The sequence below is a fragment of the Phalacrocorax carbo genome, chromosome 3 (genome assembly GCF_963921805.1).
Source record: "Phalacrocorax carbo chromosome 3, bPhaCar2.1, whole genome shotgun sequence".
Taxonomy (NCBI): domain Eukaryota; kingdom Metazoa; phylum Chordata; class Aves; order Suliformes; family Phalacrocoracidae; genus Phalacrocorax; species Phalacrocorax carbo.
Genome location: NC_087515.1, coordinates 59951874 through 59977743, shown reverse-complemented (window position 1 = coordinate 59977743; position 25870 = coordinate 59951874). Strand labels below are relative to the sequence as shown.

The following is a 25870-nucleotide window of genomic DNA, read 5'->3' as shown; positions in this document are numbered from 1 at the left end:
GACAAATGGTAAGTCCAGTGTAAAGCCAGACTAGAGACAACACAGCTGCTGAAGTGATGCCAAGCCTTTGCAATGATTCAAATACACCTTTTTTTTTTTTTTTAAGGATAAGTTATAAAGAATGTTATAAGGAATCACCTGCCCTCCTGCTGACCAGCTGCCAGGATAGAAACCTGTAGGTGACAAACACAAGGTAGCCAACTTGGCAGGGGTACCGCTGGGGGTTTATGACTGTTTCGTAAGTCTTTGCTGAGGGGTGATAGGAGAGTGCTCGGTGCTGCGTTCGTGACTGTGGAACCATGATCCTGGTCGATGCCGAGCTGTGTGTTGCCAGACTGCCCCTGCAAACTAACCTGATGTCCCTTTGAAAACCTGGTCGGCAAGGGGGAATAAAAAGAAAGGAAACAAAGAAAGCGGGGAATCAGCAAACAATTGCTGAATCAGCAAAACCTCCTTCTTGAATCAAATAACTCCTATTGCTGAAAAATTACAACAAATGAAAAAATGTGTGCTTCTGGAGAGCTGGTAGTCTGGTCCTTGCCACAGCAACAAAATCCACACAAGGCTGCAAGCAGGGAAAGGGATCTCGCATCTTTCCTCATACTCCATACTGGCACCAAACATAAACTCACCCACAGAGAAACTGAAGACCTGCAAAGGGGCAGTGTTATTTTTTGATTTGGCATTACTGGATATCAGACAGAGCTGCTTTTAAAAAATTTCTTTTGGCAATGAGTATTTTTTTAACAAAAACACCTTGTTCTTCAAACAGAACTTCTAACTGCATCATGCCAATTGACTAGTAGTTAATCTAATCTCAAATGAAGATGAGATTGAGATGACACAATCATGCGGAAAAAACAACTCAAAAGAACACTTGCAATTTGGGCTGGGAGAGAGTAGCTCAGGTAAGGAACTTGGCTATGAATCCCTTTGAGAAACTGGAGACATGCCGCCTTCCCCTGGCAGCCCCATTTTGTTTGTCCAGAGCAGGCTGTAAAGCAGCTGGTGTTGGGGGACATAATGTAATAAAAGAACAGAGTGTCACTGCAATATCATCCTGCTTAAAAAAAAAAAAAAAAAGATTTGTCATTTTGCAAATTACAAAACATACTATCAATGAATAATGGATTTATCAGGTTGGCACTCTGCTAGCAAGTGACCAGATCTGCATGCCTTACTCACAAAACACGGTGCTCATCTTATCCAAACCAGACACAGGGACTGGCCCAAGACCCGTGACAGAGAAGGATGACAGCAGATGAATGCTCCAAACACCAACAGCGAGAGACATTTGCTTTCCTGCCTGCAACGTGGGGAAGCATCTGTGTAGTTAAGACAGAAGCACTGTTACATTAACCCTTGTGAAACCATTAGCAGGGCATGTAGCAAGGCCCGTCTGTTTACTCAGGCCTCTGCGAGGGCTGAGAGCCTGTTTAGTTTTGTTGCTTTTTAAGTGTGAATGACACATGATTCAATGGGCAATTGACAAACTTTTGGCTGTTGCACCAATATTAAAGTTGTGATGAACTGCATTCTAATCTTTAAAACAGGCAGAGAGGTTAACTAACAGGCTTCATATTTCACAAACCAAAAACCAAATAGATAAATTAACTGTAATGAATTGACCTTATAATCAAGAAATAAAAGTACACCTTTTTTTTTTTTTTTTTTACTACTACTTCCCAACACTAGAACTTGTGAAGTGTCACTTCTTGACCCCCGTGGCAGGGGCCTGCAGCAGCGCCTGCTCCCGCCCGCCTGCAGGGAGGCAGCTGCTTGTGCCGCGGTGGGAAAGCTGGGCACTGCACAGCTGGGCGCTGCACAGCCATGCAGAGAACTGACAGCCCCTGTCCCAGGGAGCCTGCACAAGTACACGACCAGGGATAACAGATGGATGGAGATGGGAGCTGATGAAATCAGTGGGATACCGGACAGTCTGAAATCCCAGCTGCTTACCCACGCTCTAATATTGCCAAGTTAAAATTTCACAGTCAGAATATCACAGCAGAGCTCACTCTGCTCTTTCTCACTGAGGAAGAGGAGCAGCAAGACCTTCGTGCGTGTTACAAAAGGGCTTTGCGCTGCAATTTGTTGCTGAGCCAGATCTCCTAAGCAATAAAAATACCCAGTTTCTCTCCTGGTTTCTCCATGTCCCTTTGCTGCTTTGCTGAAGGAAAAGTAATTGTAGGTTGAGTTACACGTTCGGTAGCAAGGAATGGTGGAGGTCAGTATGCTGGGCACACAGTTTTGGAGGTCAGTGCTCAAACCTCTGAGGAGAGGCTGAGAGTCACTAGGGGCTTACTTGGGCTTCAGGAGGTAGCCGACACATTTCCTCTGAGGAAAGCGAGCCTGAGGCACACCGCATGGCTTAATGTAGCTCCCAAGCGAGAGCACCAAAACAGAAGTAATCTGTTATGTTGAAACATCCACCATGTGAAAGACTCCACACCTTTTAAGTGCAGGGTTCAGAAATAAAAAACCCAAGTGCCAATATTGGGAAAATCGCAGTTGAAGGCAAACTGCAGTTGCTGCTAAAATTGCTACGGGTCCGTGACTCACACAGAGCCGCCACTGAAGCTGGGTGAAGAGCCCGGCTGCCACTCCACCCTGTGGGCAGGTCGCCACTCCTGGGGCAGGATGCTGGGTGGCTCCCGAATCGTCGCCTTTCTGCCTGCCAGTCTGCCCCTGTGCACGTTGCGGTGAGGGGAAACGTCCCAGTCGTCCACCGCTCCTTCCCTTTCCTCACCATGGCATCACCAGACACAGCCGCCTTGGCAGTGGGCCTCCCTTCCTTGCATACGTGGAAATATTGAGCCTCCAAAATGTGTTCGGTTAAAAACAAAATCGCATTAATCACTGTGTACAAGTTAAGCAATGTTAATATGACAGCAGAGATGATGAGAGCCGTAGCAATTCCTGGTTCTAGTAATAATTACAGTTTCTGTTCACCTGCTCTCTGCCTGGATTCTCTAAATCTTCCAGGCTGGTCTTCCCACTTAGAAGAGCTAAAACTGCACCTTGCTTTGAAGAAAAGTGAGATTTTTGTCACCACATGGTCCCAAGAGCAATGGCTTTCAGACATGACACGCTTGAGGGATCTCATGGCATGGTCTCAACTACCGCCCTGCTTCGGAGCGCCCTTTCCTAGAATCATAGAATGATTTTTGCACAGATTTCTACCCAACGAAGTCAAAGCAGGATGAGGCTTATAAAGAGTAATGAAATTTAAAGTGTTAGGCGAATTTTATTTAATGGTTTTGGGGCTTTCTTACTTCAGTCGGGGGCGGGTGTGTGTGTGCAGAGTGTGAAGGGTAAGACGAGTTTAAAAGCGTTGTCCCCAGACGGCTTCTTCTCCCCTTCCCCTTCCCCTTCCCCTTCCCCTTCCCCTTCCCGGGAGGCGCCGCGGGGACCCCGGGAAGTTTCTCTCGTCACTTTTCCAAGCACAGGGCCGGGACAGGCCGGCCGCGGCCCTCACGGCCGGTTCCGCCCCGCGGAACCGCTGGGCCCGTCCCGTCCCGTCCCGCCCGGGGCGAGCACCTGGGGGCGGAGCGGCGGCGGGGCGGGCCCGCTGGCGGGAGGAGCCAGGCCGAGGAGGGGGCGGCCCGGAGCGGCCCTGCTGGGATGGGAGCCTGAGGAGGGGACGAGTCCGCCCGCGGAGGAGCGCGGCTGCCGTCTCCCGCCGGGGCCGGTGCTGGTGCCGGCGGGGCTGAGCCCGCCATGGAGCCGGTGAGCAGGTGGAGCCCGAAGCAAGTGGTGGACTGGACTAAGGGTAAGGAGGGCGCCGGCCCGGCCGGGTTTGCTCCGCGGGAACTTCCCGGTGCCGGGCTCGGCGGGGACCCACCGCCCGGCGGGGTAGCTCTGACCGCCGTGGCTTCCCTCCCCGAAGCCGGGTTACCCCGGCGGGGCGACCGCACGGCGGCGGGGGCGAGCGGGGCCGCCGCCGGGCGCCTTGGCGGGGGCGGCGGTGGCGGTGCCAGCCCCGGCCCCGGCCGAGCCCCGGGACCCCCCCGGGCTGCCGCTCGGGAGGCGGCCGCTTCCCGCTCCCTCCTTACCTGCTGGTGCACTCGTGCCTGCTTCGCCCTGTGGGTTTGAGGGGGTGGCGGGTTTTTTGGACGTGGGGAAGGGGGGAGGTGAGCTGTGCAGCGGGCGGTGTGAGAGTGGCCGGCTCGGGGTACGTGTATTTGCAGTGGGGTCTCCCCAGGGCTCGGCCTCCTCCTTCTGCCGTCGTGGTGGCCAGCCGGCTGACATGGAGGTACTGACTGTTCTCCTTCAGGCAGATGTAATAAGTGAACTTCCAGTTTTTGAAGCGAAAGCCGCTCGCTGGTCGAAAAAACTTCAGTTTTGTAAGTGAAGCAAAAGCTTGGTAAACTAGCTCAAGTAAGCAAGAACTCTTAATCCTGCCTAACGGCGATGGGATTAAAACGCCGGGCTCCCGCTCGGCGAGTTGAGCTGCGGCCCCTCGGTCCACCCGTCCGTCCCTCCCGCCCCTCACCTCTGGCGGCTGTGCTCGCTTCTCCCCCGCGCCCGCCCGGCGACGCTCCCTACCCCGAGGTCTGCGGGCGGTGCTGGCGCAGCCGCGGGAAGCCTCGGCCGGGCCGCGGTGTGAGGGAGGCGTTGGGACCCCCGCCCCGGGAGCTGCCCCCCGCCGGCCCGGGGCGCCTCTGCGGCGGTGGGAGGCTCCGGGTTTTCCTTCGGAGGCAAGCCGAAGCTTAGTTTTGTCGAACGAGCCGGGACTAGGTGAGCGCTTTGCGAATGCCCGTTGGGACGTAGCTGTCGCGGTTCCCGCTCGGCGCGGGATGCATCAAGGGGAAGAGCTCGGAGTTAGGTGAGGCGTCTGTGACTTACGAAACGTACTTCTCTTTTCCGGTAGGGCTACGTTTTTAGCGTGATCCCCCCCCCCCCCCCCGTTATTCCGTAAAGTGTTTTCACAGGCTTTGCTGGAGTTGATGTGACATTAGGAACGCTTTCAGAGGTGCAAGTTGCCCGGGATTAGGAGCGGCATTTACTTACAGCAGCCATTACTCCTCTGTCTCAGGACCATAATGCTGATTAGACTGCGTGCCTGTGGTCAGCGCTTGGCAGTAGTTCGGCTCACGACTGAGGCACATTTGGAAAGCCAGGCTCGTGTTTTCATCCAGGGCGAGATGGATACTCCCAGCCCTCCTGAGCGTGAACATGTGCGGGAAGGGGCCGGTGCCAGCGAGGGACCGTCCAAGCAGCCTTTGTGAGAAGAGGATTCCGCACAAACGTGCTGTGAAGTTATGCGTTAACGTATAAATAACTTCCACAGAGAGATCTCCTTTTTTTCTGATTGGTATTGGTTTAAACAGGAGCGCATTGTTCCAATGAAATAAGCCTTTTGCTTTGGCATGTGGAATATGTGTATAATGCTTTTCCTTCATTGTGTGTTTTTTTTTTTTTTTTTTTTCCTCTTGGGCGCTGAGAGTTTGCTACCTTGCCAGATTAAAGAGTAAACCTGCTAATAATTTTAAAAAGCTTTATTATACTTAAGCATGCTTGGCTTGCTTTCTTGCATAATTTATTTTATTCGCAAGTTCCTTGAACAGGTAACTCTTCAGCTGGACCCTCAATTAGTGTTATGCAGAATAATTTGAGGGTTGGCCGTAGTTTGGAGGTGGATCTTCTGACTAATGCAAACACGTGTCCTTTGAAATGCAAAGGAATAAATTAAAGACTGCTGGTGACTTTTGTTTCTGCTGTTGTTTTTTAGTTCCTAGGTAAGCTCTTGACCTCTTTGGCGTATGGCATCATTTCATGTTGCATGACAAAACTGTAATAAAGAAATAAGATGTGGAGAATTTTTCTTTATGGTTACGCTTTCATCTCTGCACATTAAAATTGACACTTTAATAGCTAGCTAACAGCCCTATTAGCCCAATGTTTCATAGTGTTTTTTTTTTTTACTCTGAAATGGTTATTTACTCTGTAGTTCACAACCACTGGACTTTGGCCAAAGACCAATATTCTATATGCTACCGTATGAATATTATATTTAATTCTCAAGGTTAGTTTTATAAAACAAGTGATTGGAGGGGAGCTTACGCCATTTGTTTTCTTACGCGTGCTGTCCAGGAAGGGTGATACAACGGTCTTCACTGACCTGGTCAAGCTCTGGGAGAAAGTATTTGGCTGGTGATATCCGCTGCCTGTAGTTAGTGCTGTGGAGATGTACTGTAGAAGAATAACATCAATAACTGTGGTGGGGGATGCCAGCTTTCAGTGGGAGATTGGTTTTGCAGATAATGATGCATGCTTATTGTACAATGATAAAAAGATCTTGGGAAAATATGGAGAGTAGCGGCAATAAGTGGTCTGATTTAGTCTGTTTTAATGCTCAATGTAAAACTGAGAATATTTCTCCAGGAACTTTTTTTTTCCAAATCTTTTTAAAAACAAACATGTATAAATTGAAGTTTTTTTTTTTAAAAATAACTTTTCTAAACCAAAAAAAGCATGGAAACTTCCTGCTGTTCCATGAAACAAACCTTCAAAAGCAAAGTCCAAAAGTAAGCTGTATGACTGCTGCTGGACAGTTAGCTTATAGGATCTTGATGAACTTGCCTTTTTTTTTTTTTAAAGTAGCTTTTGAACTAACTTTTTAAACAAGATAACTCTTATCCTGAAGAGTTTTGTTGTGACTTTGAGCTGTTCACTCCTAGGTAAATACTGCAAATAGCATTTATCTAGAATTTCACATAGAACCTATCAAGAATTAGCAAGCTGAACATGAACATTTTTAGGTTTTTGTAGTCAGGTTTGGAATAAAAAGCACTGTGTTCATTGTTACCACCAGCAGCCGATGCAAAACGCAGTTGCTTGTCTTCTCTTGCTAATTCAGATTAAAATGCTGCTGTTTTTTGTGAACAAGTGTGTTGTTTTTTCTGGCAGAGAGCACTGTACTGACAGTAGCAGGCTATGTAGCTAATAAGAGATGGTCCAGTTAAACTGAGCTGCTGAGGAAGAGTTGCGCTTTTGCTCACTTGCAATTTTCTGTGTAGGTGAAGCACTTCTCAAGCTTTGACCAAGGATGTGATAACTTTTCAGCTACAACATCGGTGTTTGAAAACTATCTGATATTTTTTATAAGCACCTCCTCGATTTCTGTCTGGAAGAAGTGATGATGTAGGTATAGTTTGTTTCTCTTAGAGCGTGACACTAATTCAAAAAGCATTTAGGGGCTGTGTTCAGCAATGGAAAGGTACTCCTTCGTCTAGGCTGCTGTGTTGATTTGACTTGTGGCTGGGCTGACATGGAACTTATGCTCTTTGATACAGCCTGCACTGTGTTCCTGACTGTACTGAGATGATGTGTGTTTGTTTTTCTTTTTCACTTTTTTTTTTGGTTGATCCTTGTTGGGGTATAAACTAACATCTGGATGATGTTGAGGTTGACCTGTGGTCTTGCTCTTGTGTAGCCTTGCTCCGGTGCTTACAGGCTTCAAGTCCTCACCTGTATATCTCAGCACTCTGTTGTGTGCCCATGAGACTGAGTTCCCCTAGAGCTCCTCAAGAGGGATTCCTGGAGTTATTCAGGTTATTGTGGGACAGGTGTATGGCCGTGGATGCTGTAGCACATGTGCAGTAAGCTGCTGGTATTTGTTTGTGGGCTTGCAGTTCTTTGGGCTATCCTGGGTTCAGAAACAAGCAAGAACCATTTAGTTCTACAGGGCTATGCACATGGAGAAAACTCCAGCAAAAAAGTGCTATGATTTTACTGGCGTAGCATCAGTTTGAAGGAGAGAGACTGATCTGATCATGTGGAGAAACTCTCTGGTCCCAGAAGCCCCTGGGTACTGAAAAAAACACAGCTAAGGTCATTCCTCAAAAGATGCGAGAGGAAGGAAAGCTGCGTTTGGGATAGGGCCTTCTGTGTGAGAAATGTCACTGTCTTCCTAGAGTACCGTTGCTGTGCCTCCTCTTTGTTTGCTGTAGCCTCTTCCCCCTGCCCCCAGGCCTCACATACTTATGTGAGTTGTGACTTCAAGCCAGATTTTACACGGTAAAGACGGTTTGACGTGCTTGTGGTTAGAAGCCTCTGTTGTTGTGAGGCTCCATTACAATTTGGCCTTTGTCACAGTAGCTGTAGGCTCAGCTAGCTGGGGATCACACGTCTGCTTTGGTCTCTTCACTGCACTCCAGGTTTGGTTATTCCCTTCCTCAGTGGTTAACGGATATCACTTATTCCTGTGCCTGTTATATCATTAAATACTCCGATTTCCTTTCCTGGTAAAGCTTTTGGGCCGTTATATTTATTTATAGGTATGCCTGGGAGAAGAGGGAGAAATATGCTAATTTATTAATAGTTAGCAATTAATCGTGAGGGCCTGGTGTTCTTTTTTTAGGGCTATCTTGCTTACCCAGGGAGATTTCAACAAGGTCAGTCATATTCACTGGGTGTGCACCATAACTGGATTTTAGAAATGATTGCGGGTAATGCATAGCACTGGGGTTTTTGTTAGTTTTCTTTTTTTTTAGCCATCCTTTTCTTTTTTAGGTACTCACAAGTGAATGCTGTTGTGTTCAAATTGTTCGGGAAAATCTAACACTAAGAACCCCTGGTATTTTTTTAAGACAGTGTTTTGACTTCACTGAGGAAGAGTAGAGAGCTGCCCATAACAGGCTGCAGAAGAATCTCTTTCCTCTGGTTACTTGGTTACTTAAACACTTTATGTATAGTGTATTTGTTAAATAGATCAGAAGATGACATTGAATAACTGCTTTTTGCAGATTTGTGCTGAAATTCTTAATATAGCTGGCCCATAGTGTTTTACTAGTAAAAGCTGAATATACTAAATAAATCTACTTATGTTTATTTGTGGGTTGAAACAAAGTAAAAAGTTGCACAATGACTTTGTATTACTGCAGTGTTAAAATTATTCATTCATTGTAGTTAAGATCAGTGAATGTGTATGAAAAAAACCAAAACAACCAACCAAAGTTGGCCTCTGTGTTCATGTGTTTAGATCATGTTTTGATGGTTTTTTGCTGCGTTGCACTTTCTTGAGATTCTTGTGGGTTCTGAGAGTTTTTTATTCCCCTCCCCCAATCTTTTTGTGTTCAGTCAGCTCTGTTTATTTGCCATAAAGTTGCTGTTCAGACTGTTTTAACCAAACATCAGAAAGTCTAAAAGTTCAATGCTGTCAGCATAATGTCTGGAAAAGCAACATTTAAAATGCTAAATCACAATGGGCATTAGTAGAAAGTCGACTAACTTCTGTAGAGGAATGTAGTGAAACTCTGACAATGAGTTCTAGGTGTACGGGGTGTATTCAGGTGGTACCTGAACATAGGTAGTAGTGTTAAGAGTGAAGATGCATGCTCAGTATTAACCAACTAGAGGTGTAAAGTGGTAGGCTTATTAGGAGAATTTTCTTGTAACTGTTCAACAGAAGGTGCAGAGATTGACCAGTGGGTCAGTTGCTTTTTTTCCTTCTTTATTTAAAACTTTTTCTTGAGGGACAGGAAGTCATTTCTCTGTTGGAGACTTCTGTAGGAAAAGCCTCATTTTTGATGAAATGTTGTGTTTGTGTCAGATTTTCATAACTCTTGTTACATGTTCGTTCCTTGCACTTCTGCCTGCAACTCCACGTTTTCAGCATGTAAATCCCCTTTGCCAAGGATCGTGCCTTTCTCTGTCCACTGTCTATCACACTGCAAAAGCTAAGGGAAGACAAAGTATAGGGCACTGGATAAAATGCATGTTGAAATTTGTCATGATGTTTTATTTTCTTAAGTAAAAGACTCTGACAAAAGGCTGCTATCTAACACATGCTGCTAGATGAGTTGCAGTTATGAGTGATGCATGCATACATCCTGTCAGCAAGTATTCAAAAGCATGCAGGTTTTTTTGGGTGGTGTTTGTTCTTTCCTTTTTATTTCTTAAATCTAAACTTTTGGATTGCCTTGTTTAAGTCACAGTCTAACAGAAGAGCTCCTTCCACATGTGAAACAGACCAGTGACAGTTAGGGATTGCAGAAGAGGTGGCGAGACTGCTCAGGTTTCAGTTTGCTGCATCACATTAGGACAAGATTTCCACTTACAGGGAAGCTTCACACAGAAGGTAGGTTAATGAATAAGTCTGAACAGTGCCTCTCTGAATTAAGTGGAAAAAGTTTATTACCGTTGTGTTTTTTTCTATAAAAGTGATGATATTGGTCTTAATTTGCACCTTTCATTTTCCTAACAAGGTCAGGCAGTCAGGTCTCACCACCCTAGGGGGTTGGTGTTTCTGCAGTGTCTCCTCACTCTATCCTCCATATACCCCAAAATACAAGTCCTGTCAAAAGGAGGAGGTAGTGAGGTATTGACATTTTCAAGGCTAGCTTGGGGAAAGGAAAGGTGGACAGAAGTTAACGAAGCTGGGGCTTCTATAGCAACCTTTCACATCTTTATGGTAGTTCTTCAGGACCTAACTTCTTCAGGTTGTGGGGTTGCTTACAGACTTTAGTGTGTTGGTCCACAGGGCTGCAGTAAGAGAAAGGAAATTGAAATAAAAATTCTGTTTGACTGTGTATCTCTGTCTGATGTTAGGCGAAATATACAGTCCTTTTGTTATTTGGGCTCTCATTACTGGAGTGAGATGACTTTGGAGTCTGAGGCTATCATTCTGATCCCTGGGCCACGCTTCCTTTGCACGAGGAAGTTACCTGTGGGTTTCCATATGCCTGTCCCCATCTTTTCAGAGTATAAGCAATAACGTTTCACAGCTCGGAGGATCTGTGGGAGGTGCACTGAATCAGCCTGATCTGTTTCACTGGCTTTAAACATTCATTACCTATTAAAATAGATATTTATGGTATTATGAAATGTAGCTAATTTTCATCAAACATCACATATGCTGGACAAAACCAAGCATTTGTGTTTGATTTGGCGAGATCAAATCACTGACCTCTAACTTTGGTCTACAGGCATGCATTCAGTATCTGGCTGAATTATGTTATCATATTGCATCAGTGCAGAGTTCATGTAGTTTCTTGTTTGGGCTACTCTGATAGCCTTTTACATTAAGACAGTTCTTTGTCACTGTAATGACAAAAACCTTTATTTTTTTGGACTGTTTCTTATACTAGTAGTTATGTGTAGGTAAGCAAAGCGTCTGGTGTGTTGTTGCAATCAAAGCTCTGTGGCATAAATGTGATCTTATCTTGCTCCTTGATCAAAGGAAGGAGCTCCATTTAAAACTTAATTGGTGCTCATCAAGGGCTAAGGCTTCTGCTAAAGCAAGTGTTGGTACACGATTCTAGGCTAATGATCCTGATATCTGTCTTGTGTGTGCAAAAAGAATGTTGCTTAGGTTGCCATCCTTTTATCATTAATATCTTTCCTTATCTCACAGAGTCTTCTATGACTGGAATGAAGTGTGCTGGGTGAACGCTTTATGAAAGGCTCTGCAACATACCCATTTTGTCATTAAATAAAAGATACCTTGTCTGGTGCAGATCCCCTCCTAGCTAGAATAGAAGGGAATCTCTCATGGTATTGCCTCCTTTGGATATATTACGAGTCTACTGGGCCAGTGAGGCAGACTGGTTAAGGGTTTCTCTTGGGCTTCCTAGCTTTTGTACTGTGTAAACGACCCTTACCTAATAAGAGAGAATTTCTGCCTTCGGTTGTGATATTACTGCTACTGCCCATTCCAAAGATGCTTTGTGCTGAGCTGCAGGTCTTGGCAGCACTTTTTTCTTCCTCCCGAGCTAGCATTGTGAAAGAGCAGTGTCCTTGCTGGGATGGCCAAAAGGCTACCCTTTGACAGGTAGACATGTAAATAGAAGAACGAAGATCTATCAAACTGTTTTATCGGGACAGCAATATCGTAACTTCAGTGCTTTGAAAATTTAATTTTGAGTTGGCTGCTATCCCAGTGCTGCAGGAGGCAGAACGCTGTACCTGAGCAGGTATCCCAGCACTGCACTGCTGAGAAGAGGTGTGCGTGGCTGTGGGGGTGGGGAGGGAGAAGAGAACAATAGGGATGAAGACTTTCTGCCCACCCTTCCTCCTGTGTAGGACTTCCCCTGAGGAAGGAGGGCTGTAAGAACAAGTTCAGACATGCCTGAAGAATGCGGACTGAAAAAGATGTGCAGGGACTAGAGGATGGAGCTGTGCCCGGAGAGTATTGTAGAGAAAAAGTGGAAACCTAGTGAAGTGCAGATACCTGCTCTGACATGAGTGATGGTGGTTTTTTTTTCTTCTGCTTTTCTTTCCCCATCCTAAATAGATCTAGTGGTGATTTGTATTCACTGCTTTACTTGCCCATTCTTTGCAAGGTGCAGGATTCTTGCTGTTTGTATTCTGTTAGCTTCACCAAACAGAATTTTAGAAGGATTATGGCAAAACATAAAACTTAGTAATTGTTGGCATTCCTAATGCAAGCTGTAATGGAAACTTTGGATGAAAGATGAGAGAAAAGATAAATATGCTATAAATTCTGTGTGCTTGTAATTTTTTTCCTGTAAAATTTATAGTATTCCATGTAGTATTTGGACTTAGGCTGTACTTACCAGAGAATGTAATGTTATGCCTCTTGTGAAACATAGTCCCTGTGTAAACATAAAAGCACTGTATATATTTCCTTGTATTTAAAAAAAGAAATCCTTCATCTTTCCTCTAACTATACATACTTCACACTATTTCAGACAATAACACTGGATAAATAAAATCCATATGTGATCAAAACAAGAACTTGGAAATCAAGCCTGCCAATAACATTTTTATTTCTTGCTGGTTTTAGTTGTATCTCACAATAACACATGTTAGACATCACTGCATTTAAAAAAAAAAAGTTAAGAACACATTTTGCCCTCAGTTATGATTAGGATTTAACGGTAATTTTGGAGGAACATGTAGTATTGGCATTTGATTGAGAATGAGATTCATCACTTATTCAGGAGGGTGGGTGTGGGATTGAGCAGTGCTGAAGCTGGAGCATTAAAATGGACTGAGATGGATGCTGTGCTTCTACAGCAAGTACTTGCTGGCAGTGGGGGCTCCCAGTGGTGGGGGCTCTATTTTTATGGTTGCTTTTATGATAGTTTCATGCTTCTTAAATGTTTTGCTGCCTGCTTACTACTTTGTTAGAGTATATGTACCAGACTGATGCTGGCTGGTAGGATTCTGGCAAGTTGTGGTACTTTTAGTCAAATTTTAAAAGTATCAAGAGAAGATGACTGGAGCAGACCCTTAAGAAACAAAGTCTCTGGAGGCTGATGAAGTGTTCTTTTGGTGTCTTATGCAATTCTTATCTTGATTTAACTGTAACTCATTATTGCAGTGTCCCTGGTGCTTCACAGTCTTTGTTTTTTTCAGCTCTCCTCTCAGAAGGAATTTGCTGTTATTTTCATTTTAAAGATAGGGAGCTAACATTGTGAGGAATTTGGGGTGTGCCTACCTTACACAGTGCAGGTCCAACTCACCTGAAGTAAGTTATCTATGCAGTAGAAACATCATTAGCATTATTGTCTTGTATATTTTCATCCCCTAATGCAGTTATAGTGCTTATAAACTCCTGAAATGTCTGTTTGGGCTACTTCAAGTGTCCATTTATGACTCTGCGTTATGGAGCATATGGTAAAAGTGATTTGCCTCTGGTCATACAGTGGGCAGCATTCAAATCAGGATTAAGACGTGATTAATATAGAAGTCTGTACTCCTGCTATAGTCACTGGAGCCTAGAGAGTGACTTGGCAGATCTTGTGCTCGGTGTCTGTTTCAGTGTGATTCGATTCACGCTCTGGGCTCTACTGAGTACTGAGTAGGTCTCAGAGTACCCTGAGTGTTCAAGCAGGTCAGCCTCCATCCAGGTCTGTCCCGTGATGTCTGCAGCAGAGGAAGAAAACTTGCAGGCCCTGGTTCAATGTTGCAGTTATAGGATCCCTCTTTCTCCGTTGGTCACCTGAGAACTGCTGGGGTGCAGGAAGTCATAACAACAAATGAGGGGCGTGCTCGTTTAAACATTATGTGTATGCTTGCTTAAGAAAATAGAGTACGGCTGCATTTAGGGCTGTTGGAATACTACTAGTCTATAGGCATCTGATGTACAAAAGAGTTGTTGAAGGTGATCAGTGTGATCTGTATGTGGGAGAGCTGTAATTGTATCTCGTGCTAATCAGCATCTGATGAAAAATTTGGTGTACTTTAACACAGAGTTCTTAAAATATTGCATCTGAGAGTAATAACGGATGCAAGTGTGACAATAACTGACATCTTCTGTCCCTTCTACTTTGTCTTGCTCCAGTGCAGTGTCTTTAATTGCTGGGCTACCTTATAAAGTTATGTAGAAAGGTGAGCAGCACCACATTTTGCTGCATGAAAAGGGAGACTCTAACAACTGTAACTGAATTAGGAGTAGCTGGTACTTCTTAGATCTTTGTGTTGTGGTATAATTAGAAACATTGGAGCACTTGCAACAGTGCCTTGCACTGGAGCAAGACAAAGTAGAAGGGACAGATGATGTCTGTTATTGTCACACTTGCATCCGTTATTACTCTCAGATGCAATATTTTAAGAATTCTGTGTTAAAATATACTATATTTTTCATGTGCGGTATAATTAGAAATACTTGGAACTCTTGGTGCTACTTCGGATTCTTTTTACAGCAGAAACCCTCCTATCTTACGGTGCTAGCCATGATGGGAAACTGGTTGGAAAATGATGTTTTCCATTGATGTTGCTAGAACCAAACCTTTAGTGAAGTAGCTAGTCTTGAATATTTTGGGAAGCTGTTTAATATTTTGTCATTTTAGACCACATCACAGTGCCTATGTTCCAAGCTAGTGAGCATCTTTGGCATATAAAATTTTCTCTTGAAACAGGGCAGTTGACAATTGGACACCGAGATGTGTTGCTAGTGGTACTATGGCAACTGTATGTCAGTTTCTACTGTAGTAAGATTAGTCCTGGCTTCTCAGGGCAGTATATCTGGAGAGGAATTCCAGCTCCCAGTAGAGTCAGTCCCATGCTAGGCATGTCTGAAGACTTTTGTTGAGCTGTTATTCACAGAACTATCCGTTTTCCAGATTGTCAGCTTGTATGTACACTTACAGTTTTGCTCAAATTACATGGGTGCTTTGCTGCAGAACACTGAAATGACGGTGTGGTTTCTAACACATGTGTAATTGAGCATAGTGCATGTAATTTTATTGTCCAGTATCATCCTCAATTTTCCAAGGGTTAAGAGTGTGTTGAAATGATATTTGGAAACTTAGTTATTTCTTGTGGCTTTACTGAAATATATTTTGCTCTTTAACATTCCTCCCTGTCATTGGGTGTTCCTAAAAATCTGTTACCTTTTGAAAACTAGTTTTCTATTAAGATTTAAACTATTTTCATTTTGCCTGCAGCATGCCCCTAGCAGCTTTGTTAGCCATATATGTGAGGGTCCTCCCTAGAGATGCTTCTGGCACCTCAGAATAATGCACTATCTGGAAGCTGTACCAATAAAGTTGTATTCTTTAACAGATCTTTCCAAACAAAACCCAATTTAGCTGAAATGCTGTGAGAAAGAGGCAAGTAGCCATCAATCAAATTGACTGACTTCCCTACAAATACGTGATGGTGCTTTGCTGTGCATTAAAAGTATGAGGAAGACCTGATACTTTTAAGAGCTTCAGCAGAGTGTCAGAAATATCTTGTCAACACTGTACTAAAAGGGTGTAATATCTGCTCACACTCTTGCTTCTTCATAATCACAACAAATACTGTATGAGGATGTCAGACGGAGTGGCTGAGATAGATACAGGGCTCTTTCCTGCCCTCCTCTGGTCCACTTTACATCTGGGAAGGAGGTAGGGCTCCTGGTCAGGTTGGTGGTATTTTGGACTTGTATGTGATTCAGAGTCCTCAATCAGCTTTGCCACTGTTGATCTTAGATGCCTTTGGCTTTCTTACAGTTGGGGTGTTGCACCTGAACTCTGAGGTCTCTTCTATTTTAGGAAGTAGCGTCATCACTACACACCTAACTAGGGCTGTAAGACGATGTGGAATAATGAAAATGTGTCAGGCAGCTAATTGTTTGAGGCAATTGCTTTAGATGTTTAAAGCAATTATAAAAATATGGGGAAGCTGAGAGATTTGGTGGACTTGCTCTGTTGATAAATATTGGTTTTTGACATAGTCTGTTCAAAGGAATCTGAGATGCTTCAGTGATATGCCTATTATATTGGGTGCCTCAAGGCAGGTCTCTCCTGTCACTGGTGCAATGTTATCAGCGTGTTTTGCTACTGCAAAGCTTTGGTGTGGGGTGGTTTTTTGTGGCTTTTTTTTTGTCTGGCTAGGTGTGCTAACTGTATCAGTCTTTCCTTCCTCCCTGTCTGCTGCCACCTTTATTGCTTCAAACGTATGCTGGCTGCTTTGGCTCTCAGATCTTTTTGGCCTAGCTTTGCCTTGCACATCTTTACTCACCTGTTGTTGGGAACCCAATGGCTCCTTTACCTGGACACCTTTAAGCTTTCTGATCCTTTTAGCATTGCTGTGAAGCTCTCCTCAAAGCTGTCAGCTGTGATAGCATTAGCCTTTCCAGCCCTTTGCAGGTGAGAGCTGATAGCTAGTGCAGTGAAATCATTGCCTGTCCAACAGGGTGGAGTTTCATTCCTTGTCTTATGTTCCTTTCTCTGTTTCATGCTCCCTTTAGACAGGGTTTGGGATTTTTATTCTTTGGTCTTGAGGCTCTGTGTGTGTCCTGGCTCATGGAAGGGACTCAATGTGTTATACAGAATAATGCAAACAATAACTTTTAGGAAGCTAGAATTCCTGATGTAAATGTTATGGGGATTTTTAAAATGAAGTAATGTGTGCAACCAAGTAATGACAGCATCTGCTAGGAGAATCCAGTAGTGACTCCTGGGGATCTGTCCGTGATGTTAAGAGGTATGCACCATCAGCATTTTTCTGTTAATGTCATTCAGCTTCCTATGACATATTAATGTGATTAGCAGGTGTCGACAACTGGTGATTCTCGTGTGCCTGTACTTATGCCTCCCTGGTGATGGTGAGATTGGAAGGTGCTAGTCATAAATGTTTCATAACAGTGTAGGAGGTTGTCATCTAAAAGGCTGGCTATCTGGCAACCACATCAGCTGTTGCCTTAAAGCAAACTGCTCCCTGACTAGCTCATGGGTGTAACAGCAATCACAGTGTTCGCAAGGGTGCACACACAAAGGAGAGGCAGATGTGAGTAATGGACCTTGCTGCAATCAGCCAAAACAGTTCCACATGGTGGTGTGAGAAGACAGCCAAACCAAATTAAAGGGATCACCCTATTTCTTCTTGGGATCCAAGAGGCAGGCAGTTTTGCAATGTTCCCTCTTGTTTCCACTGTGGGAACAGGCATCAGAGTGTTAATTACCAGAGTTCAAGAAAAGGAGCTCTTGTGACTAATGAACTACTCCTTCAACCACAAAAACCTTGAAACTTTTAAAAGGCAAGCTCTTAATTGCATGTTTGAGATGAAGGCCCTAGGGTGGGGGGTTGTTGTGCCATATTAACCACATAAAGTTATCAGGCACACAGGCTTCGTGAGCTAGAGACACAAACAAGTAATGTAGAGTGTTCTGTTACTGCTTTGAGAAAATGAAATGACTTTGTGCTTGATCTGTTGGAGGATAGTATTTATTTTTAGTGCCAGCAAAGGTGTGGGTTTTTTTACACTTGATAAGAAGTATAAAAATTAATCTACTGCAAAGATGTTGACCTATTTTCCCCATGGGAGGGGCCTAACCTATTAAAGTTGACAAGCTGTGGAGGCAGCCACCTTAGGAAGTATGCTTCAAAGGGGACAGTGCTTTTGTGTTGCTTGTAGTCAGTATGTAATTACTGTGATTAATACTAATATTGCATGTGATTGAATTCTGTGCTCATACTTGCTTCCGTTTTATTCTTTTGGAAGAGTATTTATCCATGCTGTTGTGAAGAAGCTTTTAGCAACAGTAAACCAGATGGGCAGGGGCTTGGTGGTGGGGTATATGGGCTGATGGCAGTCCAGCTCTGGATAAAGTGGCCAGAAGTTTTTATTTTTGTCTCCAAGTGGAACAGGTTGGTTGTTTTTTTTTAAGCTGGATTGTTGCTTTGCCAGGGAGTCTGGCTATGCAGTCATCTCTAAAGGTGTATTTTGCTGAACGTTTCAGTATGGAGATGGAGAGTGTGGCTGGGTGGTGGTCTGACCTGTCCTCTCTGTCCCAAAGCTCCCCAGGCCTGGCCAGTTCCCCCTCTAGGAAGAGGGTGTGAGCTGCTGCTGTCAGCTCTCCTCTGGAGGTAAATGCATGTTTTTACTTTCTCTGGCTCTCGTTCCAGTATCTTTCAGCAGGATTAGTGCGTGTGTGTGAGAGGGGGAACCAGCAGTTGGCATATAGTGTCTGCGGACCAGAAGATTGATGACAGTTTTATACCTATTAGAATTGAAAACACTGGGAGTAAAAGAAATACCTGTCTTATTTCACGTGAGCAGGATGGGATGTCTAGAGAGAGTAACTTACGGTTAAGAAGGCCTCTATGTTAACGCATTTATTATATGTCCATGATGCTCTTTGGTGGATTGCTAGCTTTTGAGATACTGCTACTTCTGTTAATTTGAAATAAACACTAAGTAGGAAAATAATGCAAAAAAATTTGTGTGCTTACTGTAGCTGAAGCAGTGTGACTGTTTAAAGGTCAGTTAAATGATCTCTGGGTGAATTTCTCAAATGAAAATTTTCAGTAGTAATTTCTCCTCATCTTTCCCTCTTGTGGCTGTATTTCCCTTTATTCCTGGTATTTTCCAGTTATGTGATCTTCTTTCCCAGGTGGTATTTTGTCACATTGGTCTTGGATAGGAGCAGCCTCACTGTCTCCTGGCTGTTTTATAACAGTTTTCAGAGGATTTTGGACTTTTTTCCTCAGTAAAGAAGGTGCTTATAGAAGTAACAAAGAGCAGCGAATGTTTTCATGAATTGTATTAGTCCTTGGGTGGGGAGCCCTCGTTCTTTTCCGGCTAATGGTAAGCAGAAGACTTGGGCCAGGTAGCCTCTGTGGTGACGGTTTGGAAATGAGTTGGTACTTCACAGCTTTCTGCTAACAGGTCTCCATTACTTGTGCAGAGGGCACCGCTGGAGTTGGTGGGTGTTTTGGTAGCTTTGGTGGAGAGCACGTGGGGGTGGTGCCATCCTCTCAGTAGCAGCCTTGGTTTGGGGATGTGAAGCCAAGTCCACATAAAGAGTGAGTATCTGTGAGACACACTGTTTCTTTGTTGCTGTTTCAGTAACTTCTAAAAATCACTATTGCCTTTAATTTAGAAGAGAAACCCTCCTTTCCTTTCCCCTCCCCACCCCTTACCTTCCCCAACTGTTCCCCGCTGTCTGTAAGACCTAATGATTAACTTGGGTGTAAATAAGGTCACTACACTGCCTGTAAGTGAAGAACAAAGATGAACAGTAATCAAACAGGCTTCCATAAATCACTGTCTTCAAAGTCTATTGCCACATAGTTAACAAATAGGAGTACTCTCAGGGGTGGAAGAGGGTCAACCTGGTTGCATGTTCTCCTCTTACGAAGTAGCACACCGAAGTATTACTTCTGAATTTATGTTTCCAAATACATCCTTGGGCACAGTGAGCAATTCCTCATGATTTGGAAGTTTGAAAATTCGATCACTAGCTGGAGATTGCTACACAGTACTAACCATGCGGCAGATCAACTTGCAGAAGTCCAAGCTGGGGAAGTGAGCTCTAGCTTGAAGATGGTACTTGATCCCTTTAGGTAGCTTGGAAATAAGGCTCTGTCATACTCAAGATAAAGTATGCGTCCAGGAGAGAGGCTGCTCAGGCAGATTTAATTGGTCAGAACAAAGAACTGTATTTGAATAAAAGTTATGATATTTCTGGATCGAATGTAGAATCTTTTTATTAGTGGGCAAACTGCTGCTTCTAAGTTTCCATGACTTTTGGTTTCACACAGTCAGATGTACGAAGGGCATTCTGCCTATCAGATAGCCCTTTTACAAAAATGATACAACTTTTAAAAATGGGAAGGGGGTGTGTGTGTAAATTTCAATTTTTTTTTTTACGGCATTTTGTAACCTTTTACATGTTTTGAATTAATGGGTCCAAGTCCATTCTGTGATTAAGGTAATTATAAACTCCTTTGACAGATCAGGAGAAGAGAGCATATAATATCTCAGCTTAGCTCTGGAAAGCTACGTTGAAGAGAAGTATGTTAGAATAAAGTGGCTAGGCTTCTTCCAAATCTGTGTTTCAAGGACCAGCGAAGCTTTGAGGATTTTACAGTGCTCATGAAATACAGCTTGGTTGTTCTTTCTACCCTATTCTTCAAGTATAATGTTAGTTACAGAGCTACGTAATGCACTCAGTTTCACATGAAAACTTGCATTTACTACTTCTCGTTATTTCTACTCTTCATACTGATTTGCAAAAAACCACTGAAGTTTGTCATAGCTGGTAGTGTCCAACAAGCATCCAACAGGATGCTTGATTTTTTTTTTTTAAAAGAAATCTTAATGCTACTTGAAAGGTACATAGAGGACCAGTAAGTAGAAGACAAATTAAAAAAAAAATGTCTAGGTAACCCTAGAAATAGAAATTGGGGAGGGGAGCATATTGGATTTAAAAAATAGGTGCAAAATTGATTGCACTCACTGTTTAGGACAGTATTTGCATCTGCTTTTTCTAACCTGTTTTTTCACCTGTTTCAGAGACTTCTGGATTGAATTCATTCTTTGTGATTAACTACTGTATTAAGTGCAGTCATCCCTTTCCTGCTCTTGCAGTTTCTTTTGCCTCTCTCCATAACTCTGGCTAGGACATTACAGTGAAGGGTTTTGTCTGTATGATTTTCTTGTTAACAGGTATCTCTTGTTAGTGTCCAACTCAATAGCCATATCCTTCTGATAATGTACTTGGGGTAGCTAAGGCAGGGTCTACATCCAGGAAACTGCAATATGCTCTGAATTGTCAACATAAGTGTACAGGAAGTATCTGGGGTTTGTTTGTTTACTTATAAAAAGAGCAACCAAGATGGGTGAGAAAAAGCAACTGGATTTGCTGTGTGAAGCAGGAACACGAACCTGTCATAGCGATGCAGATGTTAATAGGTGATATTTTGATCTCTGCTCTTAATACAGCAGCAGAACTGTAGGTTATTTTTGGTTCTTGAAGTAATGTTACAGGTTCAGGATCAGGGCCTTGCTGTACAAGACTGCATGCGATCTCCCACATACAAACACGTACACACGTAGTGTGCTCCCCAAGGACTAAATTGTGTCAGACATTAAGAATGCAAATCATTTATGGGATTTTCATCCCTTCATGCATCTGTTTTGCAAATATAGAGCTCAAAGCCTTAAGGGAAGATTGTCCACTTAATCATCTTAGAGTAGGACTGTTAAATGATTAGTTTATTACTTTCACAAATGTTAACTATTTAGCCTTATTTAAAATCCAATTTAGAGAATCCTTCCCCTTGGTTACTGTACGGCTATAGACGTGGCTGATGTGAAGTTTGATATAACTGAAATGGGGAGTGGTTGTGTTTGGGATGAGGGAGAAATAAGGTCCACAAGGTGGATCAGCCACTGGGTTAACAGAAACTTTCTCCATGAGTGGCTTGTCAGTTTTTGCTTCTTGTAAGGGTTGCCTTTCTCTACCAGTTCCTGTCCTCACGGCTGTTGAATTTGTGCTTAACCAAGATGAGCATGGGAATGCTGATTTTTTTTTGAGTTGATTATTGATTAATTTGTTCTGTATGAAAGCCAAACCTAATGAAAAAAGTTAACATATAAAGAAAAAGATTTTTTTTCTAAAACAAGCTTTGAAAGTAACATCGTTCTCTTTCAAAAAAAAAAAGCTGATAGCGTCACAGAAAAAACTCAGTATGAGGAAAAATTGACTGTGCGTAACAAATCAGTGATGCCATGTAGACAAAGAGAATTGTTAAATGCATGAGAATAATGAACTGAAGCATTATTTTGAAGTGTCAGTAGGCAAAAGATAATATAGGTGGAAATGCAGGTGGCTGTATTTTATTGAGGTGAACTCTGTGAAGCAGAAACATTTCCTCATTCAGACAGCTTTGAATTTTTGACATGTTAAAGTTTTATCTTGTGATGATGATGATGTAAACTGTGTGTTACTGTGAATGCATTAACATTACAATGGAAATTACAAGAGGTTAAGGGGAGTGGCTCATTAAATTGTCCAGGAGTGCTCCCATGTCTGGTGCTGTTGTGAAAATTTGTAAAACGTGGATGTGAATTATTTTATAGCACTAACGAAGTTTAGTGAGCAAGAAAAGTACAGTGATAGGGAGCTGCTTCTTGGTAAGTTTAAGTTAGTATGGCTGCTTCTTGGAAAACTGGAGCAAGGAGATGTGAGGGATGGGGGAACCTGCCAAAGGACATAACCCTCAGTAAGAAATGAAATGTTGCTTCACTTTAAAGCAATATCATACAAAATGACTGGTGGTAGTAACATCTGGGTCCCAGAAGACCAGCCTGACCAGTAACCTGGAACGCTGGTGTGACCCAGCGTAGCCAGTTTTGAACACTTCAGCAGTAAATGCACTTGCTGTGTCTTGAATATTTTTTTTTAATCTGGGGATATGGCGAGAGCAGTGTCATGCAGGAGGGACTCTACTGTTGTTATGTCAAATACTGACAGTGCAGAGACTTTCTCCATCTGTGTCCCACCTTCTTCACCTTCTCCCTCTTCCCCTTCCCCACAAATACCTAGAGGGGCAAATAGATTTGTCCGCTATACCTTCTAGCTGTACAACCCTCCATCCCACACCACACCGTATTAATCACTGTCCTCTGTTTTGTGGCACTCTCTACCTCTTTTCCAACATCCCATCAGTCATTAAAGTGCCTTCTTATTAATTAAGTCCATGGTGCTACATACAATCTCTCTGGTTCCTCCTGTATGTCACCTATACAATACATCTCCCAAAGCCTCCGCCTTGCATGGTGTCACTTACTGCTGGGCTGTGCACTAGTGTCTCAGATGGTGTATGTTGGTCCACAACACAGAGCTTGTCCAGCCTGCTGTTTGCAGCATTTCTCTAGTGCACTGGTGTGCCTCCCGGAGGATGCTCGGACACAGCCAGAGACCCTCACCACCTCTAGTTTGACTCTGACCACTTTTGCTATGGATAGGACCTGGAATGTTTTCTGGCAAGGGGGTGGTAGTATGGTGCAGGTGAGAAAGAGGAGGATCAGGGATGTTAGAGAAAGGAGTGGGATGGATGATGGGAAGAACAAGACTAGAGAGGTGGTCTTCAGCCATGCAACATGACCTACAGTGTCCTAATTCCATAATTTTCACAGCTTCCAGAGTTTTTGCCTCTGGGGACTTCAATGATTCCATATTCCTGCTATGGTTTAAGCTACAATATCTAGTTCACTAGAACAATAAAATGAAATTAAATTGTTTCAATTAAAAAAAAAATCTAGTTCCTGTAATCTTGTGGATGTCTCCACAGCTAGCATTGAGGCTGTTTTGGGTTCAGTGATAATATACTTCCATAAGTGAAATGGTAAAGTGTTTTAAAGGTTTGTTTTGAGTTATTGTTCTCCTGTAAAAAGTGTGTGTTACAATAGTTGTATAAAAAAGAAATAGCCCAACAAATTTAGCGTGGTTGTGTGAGTTGGAAAAATCTGGGAAATGTATTTCTCTGTGGTTGCACTGATTTAGTGAAAACATCTGTATCTGTTAGTAGCAGAAATAAGATTTTTGGTTTTTTTTCAGGCTTCTCTTTGGGGCTGTTAATGGGTGTGAGGAAATTGCCTCTCTGTAATGAGGGTCTGCAGCCAGTCCAGTGAGGAGCAGCATGGTGGGGGTCTCACAAGGTGTCTGGCAGATGAGCTCTACTGGGCATAGTTGTACCACTTTCTGCTGCTTATCCTCCACCCACCTGTAACTTTCTGCCCTCCTCCTCTGCAGTAGCTCCATAGCAAAGCTGGTGGACCAGTTGTGTCCTCCTACATCTCTTCCTAGTTAAGAGCCCATTGCACTAGCTGAAGCTGCTGCTGACGTTGAGCTTATAAAGGTCCTATTGCAATGGTTGAGGCACAGGCATCCATGAAGCTTGCCTTCTCCTGTCAAGATGTTGATGTTAAGTGGCTGGGACAAATCAGTCTCGGGTGGTGTGGGGGAGCTTTACCTCATTTTTGGATAAAAGTGAGTTGGCAGGAACCAACTATGCACCTTTGTGCCATCTGGGATCCAATGAAGTAAATGTTCTGAGGTCATGTTGTCCTCCTGCCTGTGGCCTCCTTACTGAGAGTCAGGGTGTTGGACCAGCCTGAAGATGAAATGGCAATTGGTCTCCTACCTCAGTTCTTGTTGCCACCTAGCTGCAGAAGAGACAAATGCTGTGGTATGCCCATGGGTGGTTCACTTCTGAGTTAGCCGCCTCATATACTTTGTACAGGAAAGGGCATGTGGTGAAGTGGATTGGTTCCCTGCAAAGCCTAACACTGTATGGAGGGAGGGACAAAGGTCTTGTTTGCAGGTTCTTCTCAGCTGCAGCTTTCAGTGGCCAGATACCACTCTGCTTTCATTCCTGCCAAAACCCTACTGTGCCTAGGCAAAGCTGTAATTTGTGTCAATGGAATGAACAACTGATTTTTCAGTGAGAGAGAAAAACAGACCTACCTTGACCCCAGAAGTTGCAAATTCCTGTTTGAGTATAATTTAAAACATATTGGCCAGCATGTTTTAAAGTGTACTTAGTATGAAGGAAAAGCCCTATTGGGGTGAGAAAAATGAATGCTGGAATAATTTGGTTTTCTCCACTTTTTACTTCTGAATTTACCACTTGCTTTTGTTCCCTGCTGGAGAAAGACTTAGTGGTTCTTTGAGCCCATATGCATTGGGGAAAAAACTTCAGAGCATCCAAGATGAGTGAGATTTTCAAGCCCAGGGCGGAACAGTGTCCCCACATTTAAACTTTGGCAAATGTTTCATTGTTAGAGTTCTGACACAGTATGTGAGGACAATGCTTTGTCACTAATAGCCTGAAGGACACATGTATTTATCCTGATGTATGTGGAACAGTTCCACACTCATTGCTTGAGTGGAATTAATGAAGCCACTCCACGCTGGGGTAATAAAGTAACGAACTTCTGTTGGTGCCTTGTTTAAGCAACACCTTTGATTAATCATGGATGTCAGTTGCAGTTGTCAAAAAAGGAGAATTTTCTAGGGTGTAGGAAGGAGCTGGCAGTATTTTTAGACCTTTTAAATCCTGTTGCATCTATCTCTTATCACAGCCATTTAGTTGTCTTTCTTGCCTCCCGTAATACATACATGTGACTTTAAAGTCATGTTGAGTGATTATTTTTACCATGCTAAAAGCTCTGTATTTGCTAACACTGTCAGTCATGTCTTTACCAGCAAAATGGTTTTCTTAGGTTGTGACAAACACTAGGGTATGTTCACTGGACATGTGATGGCTGTCAAAAGAGTTTGAATGGATTAGTTCAAGAACAATTTTTTTTATTAACAATTAACTGTGAAGTTTTCTGCTGTTGCAGTAGTCTACTACAGTATGCAGTGCTGAGCTCTGTGGGTTTTAACATAATTTTTCTGGGGGGGGGTGTAAATTGATTGCTAGATATAATGGTAAAAACATAGGGTGAAAAAGAATAATGAGATCTGGGTCATACTTGCTGGCAGTGCTTCTGTGTCAGTGGAGAGGCGTTCTAAATCCATTTAATTATAGCTATTTTAAATGCAACCAACAGAAAAATAGGCACACCTTTGCATGTATTAGCATATTGGGCAAAGAGGTGTTTTCTTGTTTCAGTTTGGAGTTTATAGTAGTTCTTAGGTGCTACTTGAGCACCTAATGTTGATTAAATACAAGT

At 43.3% G+C, this 25870-nt stretch overlaps 1 protein-coding gene and 1 long non-coding RNA gene across 2 annotated transcripts in view; one reads left to right on the top strand and one right to left on the bottom strand.

The window, feature by feature from the left end:
• Positions 1–716: 716 nt before the first annotated feature.
• LOC135312574 (uncharacterized) lies at positions 717–4874 on the bottom strand. Its single transcript, XR_010372181.1, has 2 exons — positions 4056–4874; positions 717–3147 (listed from the first exon to the last, which is right to left on the bottom strand). It is a non-coding gene; the product is annotated as an uncharacterized LOC135312574 (long non-coding RNA).
• Positions 3571–25870, top strand: part of CNKSR3 (CNKSR family member 3) — a 64625-nt gene continuing 42325 nt past the window's right edge. Inside the window, exon 1 of the mRNA XM_064447066.1 lies at positions 3571–3772. Coding sequence (XP_064303136.1) covers positions 3721–3772 — 52 coding nt within the window. The 5' untranslated portion in view covers positions 3571–3720. The remainder of the gene's footprint in view (positions 3773–25870) is intronic.